This window comes from Chionomys nivalis, chromosome 3, assembly GCF_950005125.1.
Source record: "Chionomys nivalis chromosome 3, mChiNiv1.1, whole genome shotgun sequence".
NCBI lineage: Eukaryota > Metazoa > Chordata > Mammalia > Rodentia > Cricetidae > Chionomys > Chionomys nivalis.
The window spans coordinates 72142920-72159585 of record NC_080088.1 but is presented as its reverse complement, the minus strand read 5'-3'; the positions used below and the strand labels follow the sequence as shown (position 1 = coordinate 72159585).

Below are 16666 nucleotides of genomic sequence, written 5' to 3'. Positions count from 1 at the left end.
GCTTTCTTCTGGAACATGGGATATCTACTGGGGGTGGGTAGGGTGGTACTACACCTTTAAGAACACCAATTATCCCAATAATTGCTCTTTGTAAACTGAATATAGCTTATTTGTTCATCCTTACTAACGTTAAAAGCAGGGGCTACATTTGCTGTAGTTGCCAAAGGCTTAAAAGATTCAACTGTGGGGTTGTCACTGCTGTGACAACCACCATAACCAAACCAACTTGGGGAAGACAGGGTTTCTTTAGCTTATACTTCCACGTTGTAGGCCATCACTGATCTAGAAGAACTCAAACAGTGAGGGACCCGGAGGAAGGAGCTGACGCAGAGGCCATGGAGGGGCACTATCTACCAGCTTACGCTACACAGCTTGCTCAGTCTGCTTTCTTATAGAACCCAGGACTACTGCATCAGGGAAGGCACTTCCCACAATTGGCTGGGTCCTCACTTATTAATTAATAAAACGCCCTATCTCGTGGAGGCACTTTCTTAATGGTTCTTTCCTCGTTGCTAACTTTAGCTTGTGTCATGTTGATGTGCTTTACATGTACAACCAATCAGCACAATGAAGTAGTTATGCTTGGGGGGCGGGCGCCCGAGACAGGGTTCCCGAGCTGTCCTGGAACTCACTCTGTAGACCAGGCTGATCTCGAACTTGCTGAGATCCACATGCCTCTGCCTCTGAAGTGCTGGGATTAAAGACATGTGCCACCACTGTCAGAGGAACTAATGCTATCTTTTTTTTTTTTTTTTTTTTTTAATTTTATGTGACTTGGTGTTTGCATGTTTGTATGAGGGTGTCAGATACTGTGAAACTGGAGCCACAAACAGTTATGAATTGCCATGAGGGTGCTGGGAATTGAACCTGGATCGAATAGAAGAGCAGTCAGTGCTCTTAACTACTAAGCCATCTCTCCAGCCCCCTTGTTTGTGATATTTGTCTCTTTCCATTAAGAGAAAAATTTAATTCCCCATTGTAAGAATACCTAATACTAAGGATTAAACTTATTGTTAGCTGGGTATGGTGGTGCACGTCTTGGGAGGCAGATCTCAGTGAGTTCAAGGCCAGCCTGGTCTACAGATTAAGTTCCAGGACAGCCAGAGCTACACAGAGAAACCCTGTCTCAAAAAACAAAACAAACAAAAAAGACTTATTTGCAGCCAGGCATGGTAGCTCATGCCTTTAATCCTAATTTGGGAGATTAAGACAGGAGGCTCTTGGATTGGAGGCAGTCTGGACTTTTGTACAAATAGAAAAGATTTTTTCTTTTTGTTGCACTCAAATATAGAAGGCTATAAAGCATTAAGACACCTAAAATTCTTACCTCCTGAAAGCAGTTTCAACCCTGTTGGGGACAGTGATATTCCAGTTGAGAATCTGCATCGTAGTCCTGCATAATTTTACTCTATATTCAAGTTAGAAGGTCCGGTTTGTAGAATTTGAGGACTTTGAGATTAAAATTGAGGTTAAAATTAATTACTTATAGTTCTTAAGAATATATCTCCTTGCCGGGCGGTGGTGGCGCACGCCTTTAATCCCAGCACTCGGGAGGCAGAGGCAGGCGGATCTCTGTGAGTTCGAGGCCAGCCTGGTCTAGAAGAGCTAGTTCCAGGACAGGAACCAAAAGCTACGGAGAAACCCTGTCTTGAAAATTAAAAAAAAAAAAAAAAGAATATATCTCCTGAGGCAGAGAGATAGCTAAGTGGTTAAAATCACTTGTTGTTCTTGCAAAGGTCCCTGATTCAGTTCCCAGCATCCACATGGTGGCCCACAACTCTCTGTAACTCCAGTTTTGGGGATCCAGTGCCCTCTTCTGGCCTCAGTGGCAGTAGACACACATGATACACATAAATATATACAGGCGAACACTCATACACGAATACTTTCTAAATCTTTATAGCCTGTTGTGGACATGCTATAATACCAGCACTTGGGATACAGAGGCACAGGGATCTCTGAGTTCAAGGCCAGCCTCATCAACACAGTAAGACCATGTCTTAAAAACAAAAAACAAAAAATACATCTCCCAAGAATAAGAATTCTCTTCTATGACTGCAGTGATATTACCATGCTTAGGAAGTTATATATCAGTAAAGTCATTTTTAGTGAATGTTCATGTATGTATGGCTACACATAGGAACTGGTGTCTGTGTGACACAGCCCAAGTGTCCTCATAAGCATCATTGGCCTGGAGCTCTCCGATTAGGCTAGACTGGCTGGACAGCACAACCCATGGCTCCTCCTGTGTTTGCTTCTTGGTGCTAGGATTACAGGCACACATGCCCATTCCACACATTTTCTAAACACAGGCCTAGGAGCCAGGAGCTCAGACATGTACTTCATGTCTCTTTAGCCTCCTTGAATTTAAAACTGTTTTCTTGCCTTAAAGAAGGCATTTCATGACTGTGACTTTTCTAGTCCAGTCTACTTTGTTTCTTAATTTCAGGTAAGAAAAGGCAAATTGTACAGTGAGTTAGCTTATTGTTGACAAGGCCAGGTTTTTTCCTATAGAGTATCTTTTATTCTTTGATGATTTACGAATGTAAATGATTTGTCTTGCTCATATCCTTTGCCAACTCCTCCCAGGCATTCCCAACATGCTCCTTTCAGAGCCCCTGCTTTTCTCATAGGTCCTTTCAAGTCTCCTGAATTCTACAGATAACTCCAAATTAAACACACAGATATAAAAATTAAAAGCTAGTATTCACATGTGTGAGAAGGGCATACAGTGTTTGTCTGAGCCTATATGATCTCACTTACTGTAACTTCTTTAGTCCCATCCATTTTCCTGTGTATTTCCCGATTTCATTTGTCCTTGCCGTGGAGTAAAATCCCATTGTGTATGTGTAGCACATCTATGTCATCAGCTGTGGACACGTGTGCTGATTCCACTTCGTGGCCATTTTGAAGAGAGCAGCAGTGAACACGAATGTGCAGGCTTCTCCTAGGATATAGAGTCCTTAGGGTACACATCTCAGGAGTGGTATAGCTGGGACACGTGGAAGTTGTATGTGTAGCCATCTGAGAACCCTCCACACTCATGTCCATAGTGGCTACACCAATTTACCTTTCCACCAACCGTGGATTAAGCCTTTCTTTCCCTGCATCCACAGCAGGATGTGTTGTCATTTGTCTTCCCATAGCCGTTCTGACTGTGGTGAGGTCACAGAGTAGTTTTAATAGTGTTGAACACTTCCTACGTGCATACTACTAGCCATCATCCTCTTTTGAGAATTCTCTGTTCGGTACCATTGTAATAGTTGGCTTTTCTCAATGTGTAGTTCCGAATTCCATGTATATTCCAGAAACTGGTCCTCTGAGGCGTTTTCTCTCATTCTGGAGGCTGTTTTCCACTTCATTGACAGCTTCCTTTCCTGTACAAAAGCTTTAATTTCATTAGAGCACACTTGTGGGTGATGGGCCTTATTTCTAAGCAGTCAGACTCCTATTTCGATAGTCTTTACCTTTGCCCCCAGTGTACTCTTTTCTCCCCTAGCAGTTTCAGAGTTTCAGGTCTTGATTGAGGCCCTGGGTCCATTTGGAATTGATTTTTGTGCAGGTTGAGAGATAAAAGAATTTGTGTTGGGTTTTTGCAGGGGAGGGTAGTTAGCCAGTTTTCCCAGTACCGTTTGTTGAAAACGGCTGTCTTTTCTGTGTGTTTTGGGCATCTCTGTGGAAACTCAAGGTGCATGGCCTTACATCCGGTTCCCTGTTGTACCCTTTCATCTGCTATCATCCTTGAATGTATTTGTAATCATCATCTTGAGGTCTGGGCTTGTCACTGACACCGTTACTGAATAGTCATTTCTACAGGACTGATGCTTTCTTGGCTCTTTCCCTGTTTCTTGGTACTGCATTGGGATTTACACATCTGGTGTTATTTCTTTGCGTGCTTGTTTTTTTCTTTATTATTATTAATTTAAATTTTTTGTTGTTGTTTGTTTTTGTTGGTGTGGTTTTTGGTTTTGGAGGGGTTTTTTGTCATGTTTGTTTGTTTGTTTGTTTGTTGAGACCAAATCTGTCTACATAACCCCAACTGCCCTGGAACTATCTTGGCATTGAACTCACAGAGATCCTCCTGCCTCTACCTTCCAATTGCTGGGATTAAAGGCCTACGCCTTCACACCAAGCTGCTTTCTTTTTTCTAATCAGCTATATTCTTTTAGCTGAAGTATTGGCAGTGTTGAGGTGGGACTTGGATGTGGTAGTGATGAGTGTGTAGTTCAGAAAATAGCTCCTCAGTCCGGGAGTCCGGGTGCCTACTGTGAGTTCCATCATATCCCCTGAGGAGGAGATGCGCTAGGAGGACAGCCACAGCCGTTTGCTATCCCACCGTGCCGTTGTCATGCTCACCCTTTATCATGGACCCTTAGACTTCAGTAGCTCTACAGGATAAACAACCAAGGATAATGTGGCGTGTTTTCAGATCTTAGTTAATCAGATTAATGAGAGAGAAGTAAGGTGGGGAAGTAGAAGGATTGAGTATTAGATGGACTTTGAAGTAAAAAGAAACAAAGGTGGGTAAAATAAAAAGGAAGGGAACGTTGGGGTACTATTGGGGTCCACAGATTTTAGAGAGCATTGAAACTATAGAATATTATAGACAATAAAAGAGTAGGGCATGGGGCTGGAGAGATGGCTCAGTGGTTAAGAGCTTTGCCTGCTCTTCCAAAGGTTCTGAGTTCAATTCCCAGCAACCACATGTGCTCACAACCATCTGTAATGAGATTTGGTGACCTCTTCTGGCCTGCAGGGATACATGCAGGCAGAGCACTGCATACATAATAAATAAATAAATCTTTAAAAAAAGGAGGGGATATGGTTAAGAAAAGAGGGGGAGTGTATGAAACACAGTAGAAAAAAAAATGCCTTCTATGGGTGGGGAGATCCTGGAGAGGCGGCTCAGTGGTTAAGAGCACTGGCTGCTCCTCCAGAGGACCCAGGTTCAATTCCCAGAAACCACACGGCAGCTCACAACTGTCTGTACCTGTAAGCTCTGACACCCTCACACAGACATGCATGCAGGCAAAACACTGGTGCACATTAAAAAAAAACTTTTTAAAATATTTATTTATTTATTATGTATACAATATTCTTACTGCATGTATGCCTGAAGGCCAGAAGAGGGCACCAGGCCTCATTACAGATGGTTCTGAGCCACCATGTGGGTTGCTGGGAATTGAACTCAGGACCTTTGGAAGATCAGGCAATGCTCTTAACCGCTGAGCCATCTCTCCAGCCCCCTACATAAAAAATTTTAAAAAGTGTCTTCTGGTAAACCAGGTGGAGAAACATAGTCCTAAAACCTCAGCAAACAAAAGCAAAACCATCCTGAGACATGCATGCCAGAGTTGAAATTGAATCATAGAAAATAAGAGGTAAAAGTAATACCCATGGATTGAATTGCTCACAGCGGCACTGAATCGAAAGGTGAAGTCCTCAGATTTTGCTGGCTCCAGTTAAAGTTCCCTGTGGTGCTGTGTGGACGAGTGGGCACTGCTGCGGGGAACTATTGTTTCTGTAGCTTCACTGTACTTGGGGTTCTGGCCTGTGAAGGAGTAGAGGTAGCAGGTCCTTTCTGGTAGTTCTCTTGAACCCCTGCACCCCACCGTGGCCTTTCCTTGTGCTGCAGGTCTGTGCAGCCCTTTCCTGCGGCCTCTGCTGCTCCCTCCTGGGCTGCTTCATTAGACAGGCCACCACACCTGTTGGCAGCCTGCAGCATAGCGGTCCTGCCTGCTTCCCTGTCCAGTTCTTCCTGGTTTAATGAGTTCCTTACCAACCTTGTCTCTTTCAGATTAAGGTAGTGCTCTTGTTTGAGACTGTTCTGTTACATACCCAGACTTCCCTCAAACTTGGACTCCTGCCTCAGCCTCTGGAGCACTAAAAACTTTCACTACCTTGAACAGTACTTCAATACAGTATACGATGAATTCTTTAGTTGTGTATATTACAGATGATATAGACAACTAGAAAAATACATAGCCAGTTGGTAATTGAGTGGCTGTTTTAGGGTTTTTTGTTGTTGTTGTTGTTGTTCTAAAGTAAGTATGTATGATATCTTTTTTTTTTTTTTCGAAACAGGGTTTCTCTGTAGCTTTTGGAGCCTGTCCTGGAACTAGCTCTCGTAGACCAGGCTGGCCTCGAACTCACAGAGATCCACCTGCCTCTGCCTCCCGAGTGCTGGGATTAAAGGCGTGTGCCACCACCGCCCGGCTGCATGATATCTTTTACATATATAATTTGTACTAGCAGGAAAGGACAACCTAAAAATAAAAATGTAATTATATTTCTAAAACAACAAATAGATTCAGGCTGGGTGGTGGTAGCGCACACCTTTAATCCCAGCTTTTAGGAGGCAGAGACAGATCTCTGTGAGTTCAAGGCCAGTGTAGTATACAAAGTGAGTTCCGGGACAGGCTCCAAAGCTACAGAGAAACCCTGTCTTGAAACCCCCAGCCCCAAATTAGAATCAGATTTGAGAACGACATCCCTGCTGAACATCACATGGTCCTTTTTAATCACAGTGGGTGGTCTCCTGGGCCTCCATTGATAAATTTATTATTTGTTTTTGTTTTCTTTAGTCAGTATTTGCAGGATGAAAGTAAGACCAAAAGAAATACAGATCTCAATCTCTTAGAGTGGACCCACTACAGCATGAAGCCACATGTAAGTGACGCTGTCTGTATTTCTTTCTTGTTTCACTCATTTTCCTGGTGTGTGTGTGTGTGTGTGTGTGTGTGTGTGTGTCACACTAAAGATCAAATTTAGGGTCCGTGGATACAACCTTAGTCCTGAGGTTTGTATTTCTAAACCTATAACCATCAGTATAACCAAGATAGTTGCTTCTTGTCTTTCATCTTACTTTAGGTATAAACTGTTTGGGGAAACCCAGTCTCAGGTCTGAAAATGGACCCCAGGATACCATGAGATCAAAGGCAGGCAGACCCATGACAACAGACTGCAGCTTATGGTCCATTTGCACAGAAACTGGCACAGCAGCAGGTCTAGTGGTTAGGTCACAGTGGAAGAGACCTCATCTAACCACGATGATCTGGCTTTTCTCCAGCTAATGTCAGAGACTAAAGGCACATTCTGCGTATTCATGATGTCATAGTCTGGTCCTACAACTCCCATACATACCACTCCAGTGGCTTGACCAGCCGTAGTGTGCTAGGAAACTGTGTGCTACGGAAAGTGACCAGGTTCAACTCAGATTCAGTTAGGGTCAAAGTTCAAGATGGCTGCAGTCATGTCAAGTCAAGATTGGAATGAGATCACACAGCTTTTTCCATACGGGTTTATTTTCTAATGTCTTAGAGCTGCTTGCTCCTAGCTGTGTTTCTGCCTCAGGGACATGACTAAGCTCTCAAGGAGTGATCCTAGTAGATTAAAATCTCTTTTTCATCTCCCTGGAAACTGTAGGGATCCTAAGCAATGGGCAGGTGCCCTGATTGTTAAGACATGTAACTTCCACAGTATTGAAATAGATGCTTGCGTTTTCGGGCATATTTAAAGTTTATAATAATACGAATCATCGTCACTACTATTCTTGAAATGAATCAAATGCTGTTCCTTCTTTTCCCACCCCTCATCATGTTTGATGGGTTCTGTTTTGCTTAGAACTCTTACTTGCCTTACTTCTTTCTTCTGCAAAATGTTTGTGTGTGGCCTCACATGCTGTATCATGATTATAGTTTTTAGTCCACAGAGAGTCAGAGTGGTTGTGTTTGTGCATCTGTGTGTGTATAACACCAGGTGTATCCACAGTCAGAGTGGTTGTGTTTGTGCATCTGTGTGTGTATAACACCAGGTTTATCCACAGAGAGTCAGTGGTTGTGTCTGTGCATCTGTGTTTGTATAACACCAGGTTTATCCACAGAGTCAGAGTGATTGTGTTTGTCTGTGCATCTGTGTGTTATAACACCAGGTGTATCCACAGAGTCAGAGTGGTTGTGTTTGTGCATCTGTGTGTTATAACACCAGGTGTATCCACAGAGTCAGAGTGGTTGTGTTTGTCTGTGTAGCACCAGATTCAGCCGCCATCATCACACTGTTTATCCACAGCGATGTTTAGAAAGAGACTAAGGAGTTGTATATGTAATGATATTTTACCTCTTCCCCCTCTGTTTGTTTTGTTTAGGAGATTCCTCAACAATTGAATGGGAGTGATTGTGGAATGTTTACTTGTAAATATGCAGATTATATTTCTAGGGACAAACCTATCACATTTACTCAGGTGAGTCCAGCTCCTCATGCACTTGTTAGTGTACTTTGGCAGTGCCTGGCACACTTCAGGCTCTTCTGACAGACAGACTGACTGACTGATGCTAAGAACCTTAGGTGAGGCCCCATTCAGAATCAGTGTACACATGCTCTGGCATAGGGTGTGTTCTTGGACTTGACCAAATTGTTCATGACCAGTGGGATAATTTGCTTGTCCTTGAACTCCATTTTTTGATTGGTTTATATGTATCACTGTTTTCAGCTAGAGGCAGGCATGTGAGAATAGATAACAGCTAGGGGAAAAGAGGCCTTGGGAGGACTTTAACCCCAGGTCTAAGATGGAAGCATGAGTGAACGGCTGCTTTCCTTTCTGAGAGATGTTTACACTTGAGAGGAAGTTCAGTTGTATCAAAAACCTTAAACCTCTGTTGATACTGAACTCTCAGTCTTTTTACAGCCAGAGTGAACCCCATTAGAAATATTCTCATCCATAGACCTCTGTGTCATAGCTCCTGTGTGCCAGACAAGCTGTTTCTGAGCAGCAGAACTAAGTGCTTTGGAGGAACATGGAGTAACCACTACTGAATGCCAGCTTTCCCATCTCAGATAATCAGTAATCACTATTGATTAGTCTCAGCAGTTTTACTAGGAATAAAAGTAATGTTTTACTGAGTTTTATATGTTTTATTTTTTTGAGAGAGACAGGATTTCCTATAGCCACAGACTGGCCTGGAAATCACTATGTAGCCAAGGATGACCTTGGCACTTCTCATCCTCCTGCCTCTGCCTCCTGATTGCTATGATTACAAGTGTACAGCACTGTGCATATTAGACAGTCTACTGAACCCTTGGGTGCCTTGAGCTATTTCAAATAACTTAAGAGTCATATGCTAAGGCTGGGCATGGTGGTATATGCCTCTAATCTCAGCCCTGGGAAAGCAGAGATTTGAGGGTCTCTGAGTCTCGAGCCAGTCTGGTTTATATAGTGAGTGACCTTGTCTTTAATTTAAAACACAAATAAGCCAAAGCTGGGAACATCAATTTTTTTTTTTTTTTAATTTTTTGAGAGAGGGTTTCCCTGTATGGCCCTGGCTATTGTGGAACTCAGAACAGTAGACCAGGCTGGCCTCAAACTCAGATTCACCTGTGCCTATTTCTGCCTCTGGAGTGCTTGAGATTAAAGGTGTATGTCCCTACCACCCAGCTTTTTCCTGCTTTTTAAATAAGGGTCATTTAAATTGAAACCAGTGCCTCATAAATACTAGGCAAGACCTCTACTAGCAAGCCATACTTTCATGCCCTAAGGTCACTTTTTAATATAAAAGTGAATTATTTTTTAAAAATAATGTTCGCTTAGGATGTAGAAAAGTTTCCTATTCCACTGCTTGGACATTTCCATTTTGTTGCTTTTTTTTCTTTCTTTTCTTACTATTTTTGTCATTACTCTGTAATATATGATTCTGTATTCAGCTTTGGTTTTTCTTAACCTATAAGCACATGTAATTACACACTAATGTATGTATATAGGCTGAGTGTGGTACACTTGTGATCCTAGAACTGGGAGTCTGAGGCAGGAGCTCATGAACACAGCCGCTTAGGAGGCTGTTTAGCAAGACCCTTCTTACGCAAGCAAACAAACACCGTGTCAAACATGGCCGACCATGCTTGGAATCCCACCTACATAGGTGGGAAGATCAGGACAAGAAAGCCTTCCTGGCTCAAAATAAATCCCACTGTGCTTCAGAAATGTACACTTGATGTAAAATGGTCAGGCTGATGGACATGATGACACCTAGAGGCCGTCATGCTGTGATACTGCGCACAGCGTGTGTAATACTGTTGTTTGTGGGATTCTTTCAGCACCAGATGCCTCTCTTCCGGAAGAAGATGGTGTGGGAAATCCTCCATCAGCAGTTGCTGTGACAATGCCCTGCCCTGGGCCTTCTAGCTGCTGGTGGTTCTTTCATGGATGTTTCCATATACCTCATGCATTGTGGGTCAAAAAGTCCCCGTATCATTTCTGTTCTCACAGGTACTGAGCATCAAGAGTGCATGAAGGCCTCTCCACAGTAGCCCTGACTCGAGATGTGGAGGGGCTGCTTGCAACCCTGTTTGTAAGGCTGTGCCTGCTCAGAGCCCTGGACTGTTCACCCCATAAAGAACAAATGCTAATTAATGTTTTTTGTTTTCAAAAATTATTTCCATATGAATGTGGGAAATGCAGGACTTGTTCTATGAATTGTTGTTTCTATATATTTGTTCGCGTGTACTCACTCACCGCTCATTTGCAAACACTGGGCAGTGCCCTTCCTCACTGCTCTTTATAATTAACGATAAATTTGTTTGAACTATTTATTTCTGAAAAGAATTTTAATCAGACTTGCCACTCCCTGCTGCAGAGGGACAAAGGGGGTGTTCACTAGCTTCTCTGATGCTGGAGTAGGAGCTGCCAACATGGTTAAAGTTCTCTTTTGAGACTTGAAGATGCCAGAAGAAATGACGATGCTGTTGTAGGGATCTGCTGCCTTTTAGAGAAGCACAGTTCGTGGAAATGTGGCCAAGGAACTCAGTCTGTGCAGCCTCAGAACAGCGCGTGCTCATCTTAGAGACTTCCTTTTCTAGAACTGAAGTAGCTTGGCTTCCTCTTGAAACTGGATTCAAAGTAACTGTGACCATAAATGTTTCATCATAGGTGTGGTTGAGTATGAACCTCACAATGGTAAAGGGCTGGCCTGAACTGTCTATTTCAGAAGATGCTCCTCAATTTAAGCCTATTTTTCCTCAGAGTTTTTTTAATATATATATATATATATATAACTGAAATTAAGTTCTTGGCTCATTAGCATGCCCTACTTCAGTCCCACTGAGCCTCCAGAGAGAGATTTAGTACCTGGCTCTGAGGTTGCCCGTTTTACAGTCATCTATTTTGCATATGAAAGTTTGTATTTAACTTTTTTGTTCATTAAAAATCTTACAGAAGTGGTCATGCATTTTTAATTTCAGAAAGTTGGTCAGAGCATACTTTGCAAGACCTAGTGCCTAGTGTTGCTTTTATGGTGTAATAAAAGACTGCATGGCAGAACCTAGAATACATGCTGAGAATTCCTCCTCTCCAGCTTCCACCTTCCCAACGCGCTCTGATACAAAAAGATGTGTGTTAGATACAGATGTCTATATCTGCTCTTGGGGAATCCTGGATCAGAGGTTGTAGCCATTGAAACCTGTTTTCTGAGACTTGAAGTGGCCTTGGTCTGGAAGCTGGGCCTGTGATGTGGACCAAAATGGCCAAGCCAACCCAAAGAGACCTGGTGGCCCAGTCAGGGCTGAACTGTTTGTGCTCCTTCCTCCACAGGATGGAGAGACCACTTCCTTTAGCTGACACCCTAGGAACTGGGCCAGTGGGGCCAAGATCAGGCAGCTGGTATAACTAGAGGAGCTCAGAAGTTGACTGTCTACTAGAAACTGGATGCTAGAATTCTGCCTGAGAGTTTATGGTCCAGACCTGCCAAGATGGTTACATGACCTGAACTTAATCCCCTGTACCTACCATGGAAGGAAAAAACTGACTCCCCCAAGTTGTCCCCTGACCCCCACACTTGGCCACATGGACAGGTGCACTGTAATAATAGTAAGCAAATTTTCAAAGGAATCAAGGGTTGAGTAAGGTTTGTTTCTGTCGCCTAAGTCTCTCTTGGATGACGATTTGTTCTCCACCCAGGTGAATGATGCTATGGCTGATGGTGCATTCGAGGGACGGTCTCTGAGCTTTTCATTTGTGCGTGCCCTTGAGAGGTATTGTTAATTCAGACAGGAAGCTGCAGAGATGGTTCAGTGATTTAAGTCGAGTTCCCTTTTAGCCTCAGCCTAGCACCTATGTCACAGGCTCACCTGCTCACACTGTAATCCCAGTTCTGAGGGAACCGAGGCAGAGGAACAGGAGACGTGCTAGAGGACAGCTAAGCTGCTCTCGCGGCCTTCTCATTACTCATCCGCATACATGTGCGTGCAGCACACTCGGGCATAGTGAAATAGGTGAGTGCAGATGTTACGCTACAGCTGCACTACTCTACCTGAATTCCTGATCCAAGCTAAGATGCCACAAGGATGGTTGTCTAGGCACTGACGTGTCTCCCTTGGTACAAGGAAGTGTGTGGGCAATAGAATTGTTACAGTCTCCCAGAGGTCGTGGTGCACACTTCTAGTCCCAGCACTCAGGAGGCAGAGGCAGATGGATCTCTTGAGTTCAAGGCCAGCCTGGTCTGCAGAGTGAGTTCCAGGACAGCCAGGGCTGCACAGAGAAACCCTGTCTTGAAAAACCGAAAGAATTATTAGTCAAACATTATGAAAAAAAATAAAAATAGGTGATGAAAATAGCTATTGGTGTAACTAGCGAGCAAGTCAACAAAATTAAAACCAATGTGTGTGTGTGTGAAATTTCAATTTGGGGACCTGAAAAAAAATGTTTCATTGTTCTGTTTAGCCCACAGTCTGTCGTCTGAAAATGAGTAAATTTTAAGAAATGCATAGTGTTGGTGAGTTCTCTTTCTGCAGTCAAATGCTCTATGCTTGTGGTTTACCTGGAGTTGCGGTCAGGGGACGCTGTCCAACCATCCCTGCAGATTCTGTATTCTACCCAAGTTGATTAAGGCTGTTGGAGCCCCTGCTCCCTCCCTCTCAAGTCCTGCACAGAACTTGGGGACTGCTGAGGGGATCTTGTGTGGGTGGGGAGTCTTCCTGAAGATACAGTAAACACCAAATATCTGAACAACTTAAGGTACTGTGGTCAACCCACATTATTTAAATGGCTTTATGAGCTAGTTTTGAGAAGGCCTCCATATCAAGTAAATTTTTAGAACTTATTTGTAAGGTGGAGATACATATGGCTTGCTGATTTATTATTTCTAGTAATTTAATATATCCAAGGATTTTGGGTGTGCTGGAATAGATACTAGTTTTATTTACCAATAAATTAATCTCTTGAGTAGCTTTTAGATTTTGTATTGAAACTCAATGTATTTTATCCTATGATCAATATGACTCACATGTACACAATTATTTTGTGAAATATGTTTCCTTTTTTGAATTGGAGAGATGGCTCAGCAGTTAAGAGCACTCGTTTTTGCAGAGGGCCGTAAATCCCAGCTTACACACTGGGCAGCTCACAATGGCCTATAGTCCTAACTCTAGGGAGTCCAGCACCCTCTTCTGATTTCTGGCTACCCACACCTGGTATACACTCACTCAGACAAACACAAGATGGGACCAGCTGGGGAGATGGCCCAGGGGTTAAGAGCACTCGTTTCTGGCCTCAGGCTCCAATGCTCTCTTCTGGCCTCCTTGGGCACCTGCACTCAAACGCACAAACCCAGACATACAGATAATTCTTTTAAAAGAAATTTGTTTTTCGAGACAGGGTTTCTCTGTAGCTTTGGAGCCTGTCTTGGGCCTAGCTCTTATAGACCAGGATCTCATAGAGATCTGCCAATCTCTGCCTTTCTAGTGCTGGGATTAAAGACATGTGCCACCACTGCCAGGCAAAATGAAAGGTTTTTAGAAGGCAGGAGGGAGAAAGGCACAGCCTGTTTCAAAATGATCCACCTAAACCTAGGGAAACAGGCTAGAAGCTTCTAGACTTGATAAGTGATTACCAGGGGCATTCACTCTGGTTTGTACATTGGCATTTCCTAAATATATTCAGTAGAAGTCCGGTTACTTCTCTACACGGGTGATAAGACAGGAAATCAAATTGACAGGATGGCCCAACAAGCAGCTGAGTTCACTTGCTTGAACATGTCGGGGAAGGAGAGACCCAGCTTCCAAAAGTATCCTCTGACCTCTATATTGCATGCCAACACTCATATAAATTCAGATTTAGAAAGCAAGGTCCGGCTCAGGGAATGTGAGAAGTGTGTCTTTTTCTTCCTGGAGATGCGTACCTAACGTGCAGGTTTTACATTAACAAACACATCTTTGTTTTTATTTTGTTTTGAGAAAGTTCTCTGTGACTCAGGCTCGCCGGGAACTCACTTTAAAGTGCAGACTGCCCTCAAGCCTACTGCAATCCTTCTGCCTCCACTTGCTGAGAGCTGGGATTACAGGCATGCACAGCTATGCCTAGCTAATGTCCTAGCCTAGCATCTTTCAACTATAGGTACTGAGTCCTTGTCTCTGAGACTCCTATGGAACCGTTCACAGGAAACTGCCAGAACAACAGAGTTCTTGGGCATGCACTTCAAATATATAAAGAAAAGCTCTACTACCCTTGCTGTAAACACACACATGCACATGCTCCGCATACACAGTCTGTACATGTCATGTCAAACGTTACACACAAATATGGCAGTCAACGTGTGATTCCTAAGTACCAGTTAACATCTATAATTTCCTTTAATAATAACAATAATATGTACTTATGGTAGAAAGGTAAAATACTAACAAAAGGTAAAGAATAAAAATTCTGGCCACCTCTACCACTCTACTCCACACCCAGACTCCCCACATCTTCCAGGGTCCCACAGCCAGTCCCATCACTTCTTCTGAAGTCAACCTCTAGGCGTCCACTAAGCCCTGCCCTACCTGTATCTATCCACAAGACCCTCTGCACTTCCTGCACCACCCCGCACCGTACATCAACCCATTCATAGTTGGCCATTTCAATGGTCCACTGGACAAAAAAATTGAATCAATTGACATCATCAAATAGCCTAACATAGCTACAAAATAGTCTATCCAAACACCAAAGAAGAATATACATTCTACCAAAAGTACATGGGAGCTTTTCCAAAAAGAGGCCACATTCTGAGACACAAATCATTAACTCCTTATATCTTATCTGACCACAATGCAACAAAACTTAAAATTGCCCTAAAGCTACACAGAGAAACCCTATCTTGAAAAAACAAACCAAATCAAACAAAACAAAAACTTAAAATTGATGCTGGGCAGTGGTGATCCCAGCTCTTGGGAGGCAAGAGAGGTGGATCTCTTGAGTTTGAGGCCAGCCTGGTCTACAAAGTGAGTTCCAGAACAGCCAGGACTGTTACACAAGAGAAACCCTGTCTCAAAAAAAAAATAAAAAAATAAAAAAAAAAGTCTTATAACCAGATAGATTCAAAGCAGAATTCTAGACATTCAAAAAAGAGTGCTGCAAATTCTTATGAAGCCAGTATCTGATACCTAAACCAGGAAAAGGCAAAACATAAAAAAAAAGACAGGCCAATATCCCTGATGAACATAGATTCAAAAATACCCAATAAATACAAAGAATACAGACACATGTCAAAAAGATTATCCACCAAGTTGAAATTACCCTTGAAAAGCAGGGATGGTTCAACGGATATAAGTTGATGAATAAACCACATAAATGGACTTAAAAACAAAAGCATGGCCGGCCGGTGGTGGCGCACGCCTTTAATCCCAGCACTTGGGAGGCAGAGGCAGGTGAATCTCTGTGAGTTCGAGACCAGCCTGGTCTACAAGAGCTAGTTCCAGGACAGGCTCCAAAGCCACAGAGAAACCCAGGCTGGTCTCGAACTCACAGAGATCCTCCTGCCTCTGCCTCCCGAGTGCTGGGATTAAAGGCGTGCGCCACCACCGCCTGGCTAATCACTAACTTTTCTGTTGGTATTTCCTATACCAAGAACACACATACACAGAAGGTGGCTATGAACACAACTTCACAACAGCCTCAAAGAAAATATGGTATCTAGGGGTAAACCTAACAACCAAGGAAGCGAAGGACCTCTACATGAAAACATAAATCCTCTGAAAAAAGAGATGGAGACACTAGAAAATGGAAAGACACCCTATGTCCATGGATTGTAGAATTAACATTGTGAAAATGACCATTCTACCAAAAGCTATTAATAGGTTTATGCAATCCCAATCAAAATCTGTATCTCACTCTTCACAGAAGCAGAAAAGGGTATCCTAAAATTCATATGGAAGCCGGGTGGTGGTGGCGCAGGCCTTTAATTCCAGCACTCGGGAGGCAGAGGCAGGCGGATCTCTGTGAGTTCGAGACCAGCCTGGTCTACAAGAGCTAGTTCCAGGACAGGCTCCAAAACCACAGAGAAACCCTGTCTCGAAAAACCAAAAAATAAAAAATAAAATTCATATGGAACCATGAAAGACCTTGGATAGCCAAAAGAATCCTCAGCAAAAAGAACAATGCTGGAGAGATTACAATTCTAGATCATAAGATATATTACAGAGACATAGTAATAAAAACAATATGGTATTGGCATAAAAACAGGCATGTAGGGGCTGGAGAGATGGCTCAGAGGTTAAGAGCATTGCCTGCTCTTCCAAAAGTCCTGCGTTCAATTCCCATCAACCACATGGTGGCTCACAACCATCTGTAATGAGATCTGGTGCCCTCTTCTGGCCTGCAGGCATACACACAGACAGAATATTGTATACATAATAAATAAAATATTTA

General features: G+C 43.1%; 1 protein-coding gene across 1 annotated transcript in view; it reads left to right on the top strand.

Moving 5' to 3' along the window:
- Senp2 (SUMO specific peptidase 2) overlaps positions 1-11315 on the top strand; it is a 45987-nt gene extending 34672 nt beyond the window's left edge. Inside the window, exons 15-17 of the mRNA XM_057765215.1 lie at positions 6585-6669; positions 8144-8239; positions 10087-11315. Of these exons, the coding sequence (XP_057621198.1) occupies positions 6585-6669; positions 8144-8239; positions 10087-10149 (244 nt within the window). The 3' untranslated portion in view covers positions 10150-11315. The remainder of the gene's footprint in view (positions 1-6584; positions 6670-8143; positions 8240-10086) is intronic.
- Positions 11316-16666: the final 5351 nt, after the last annotated feature.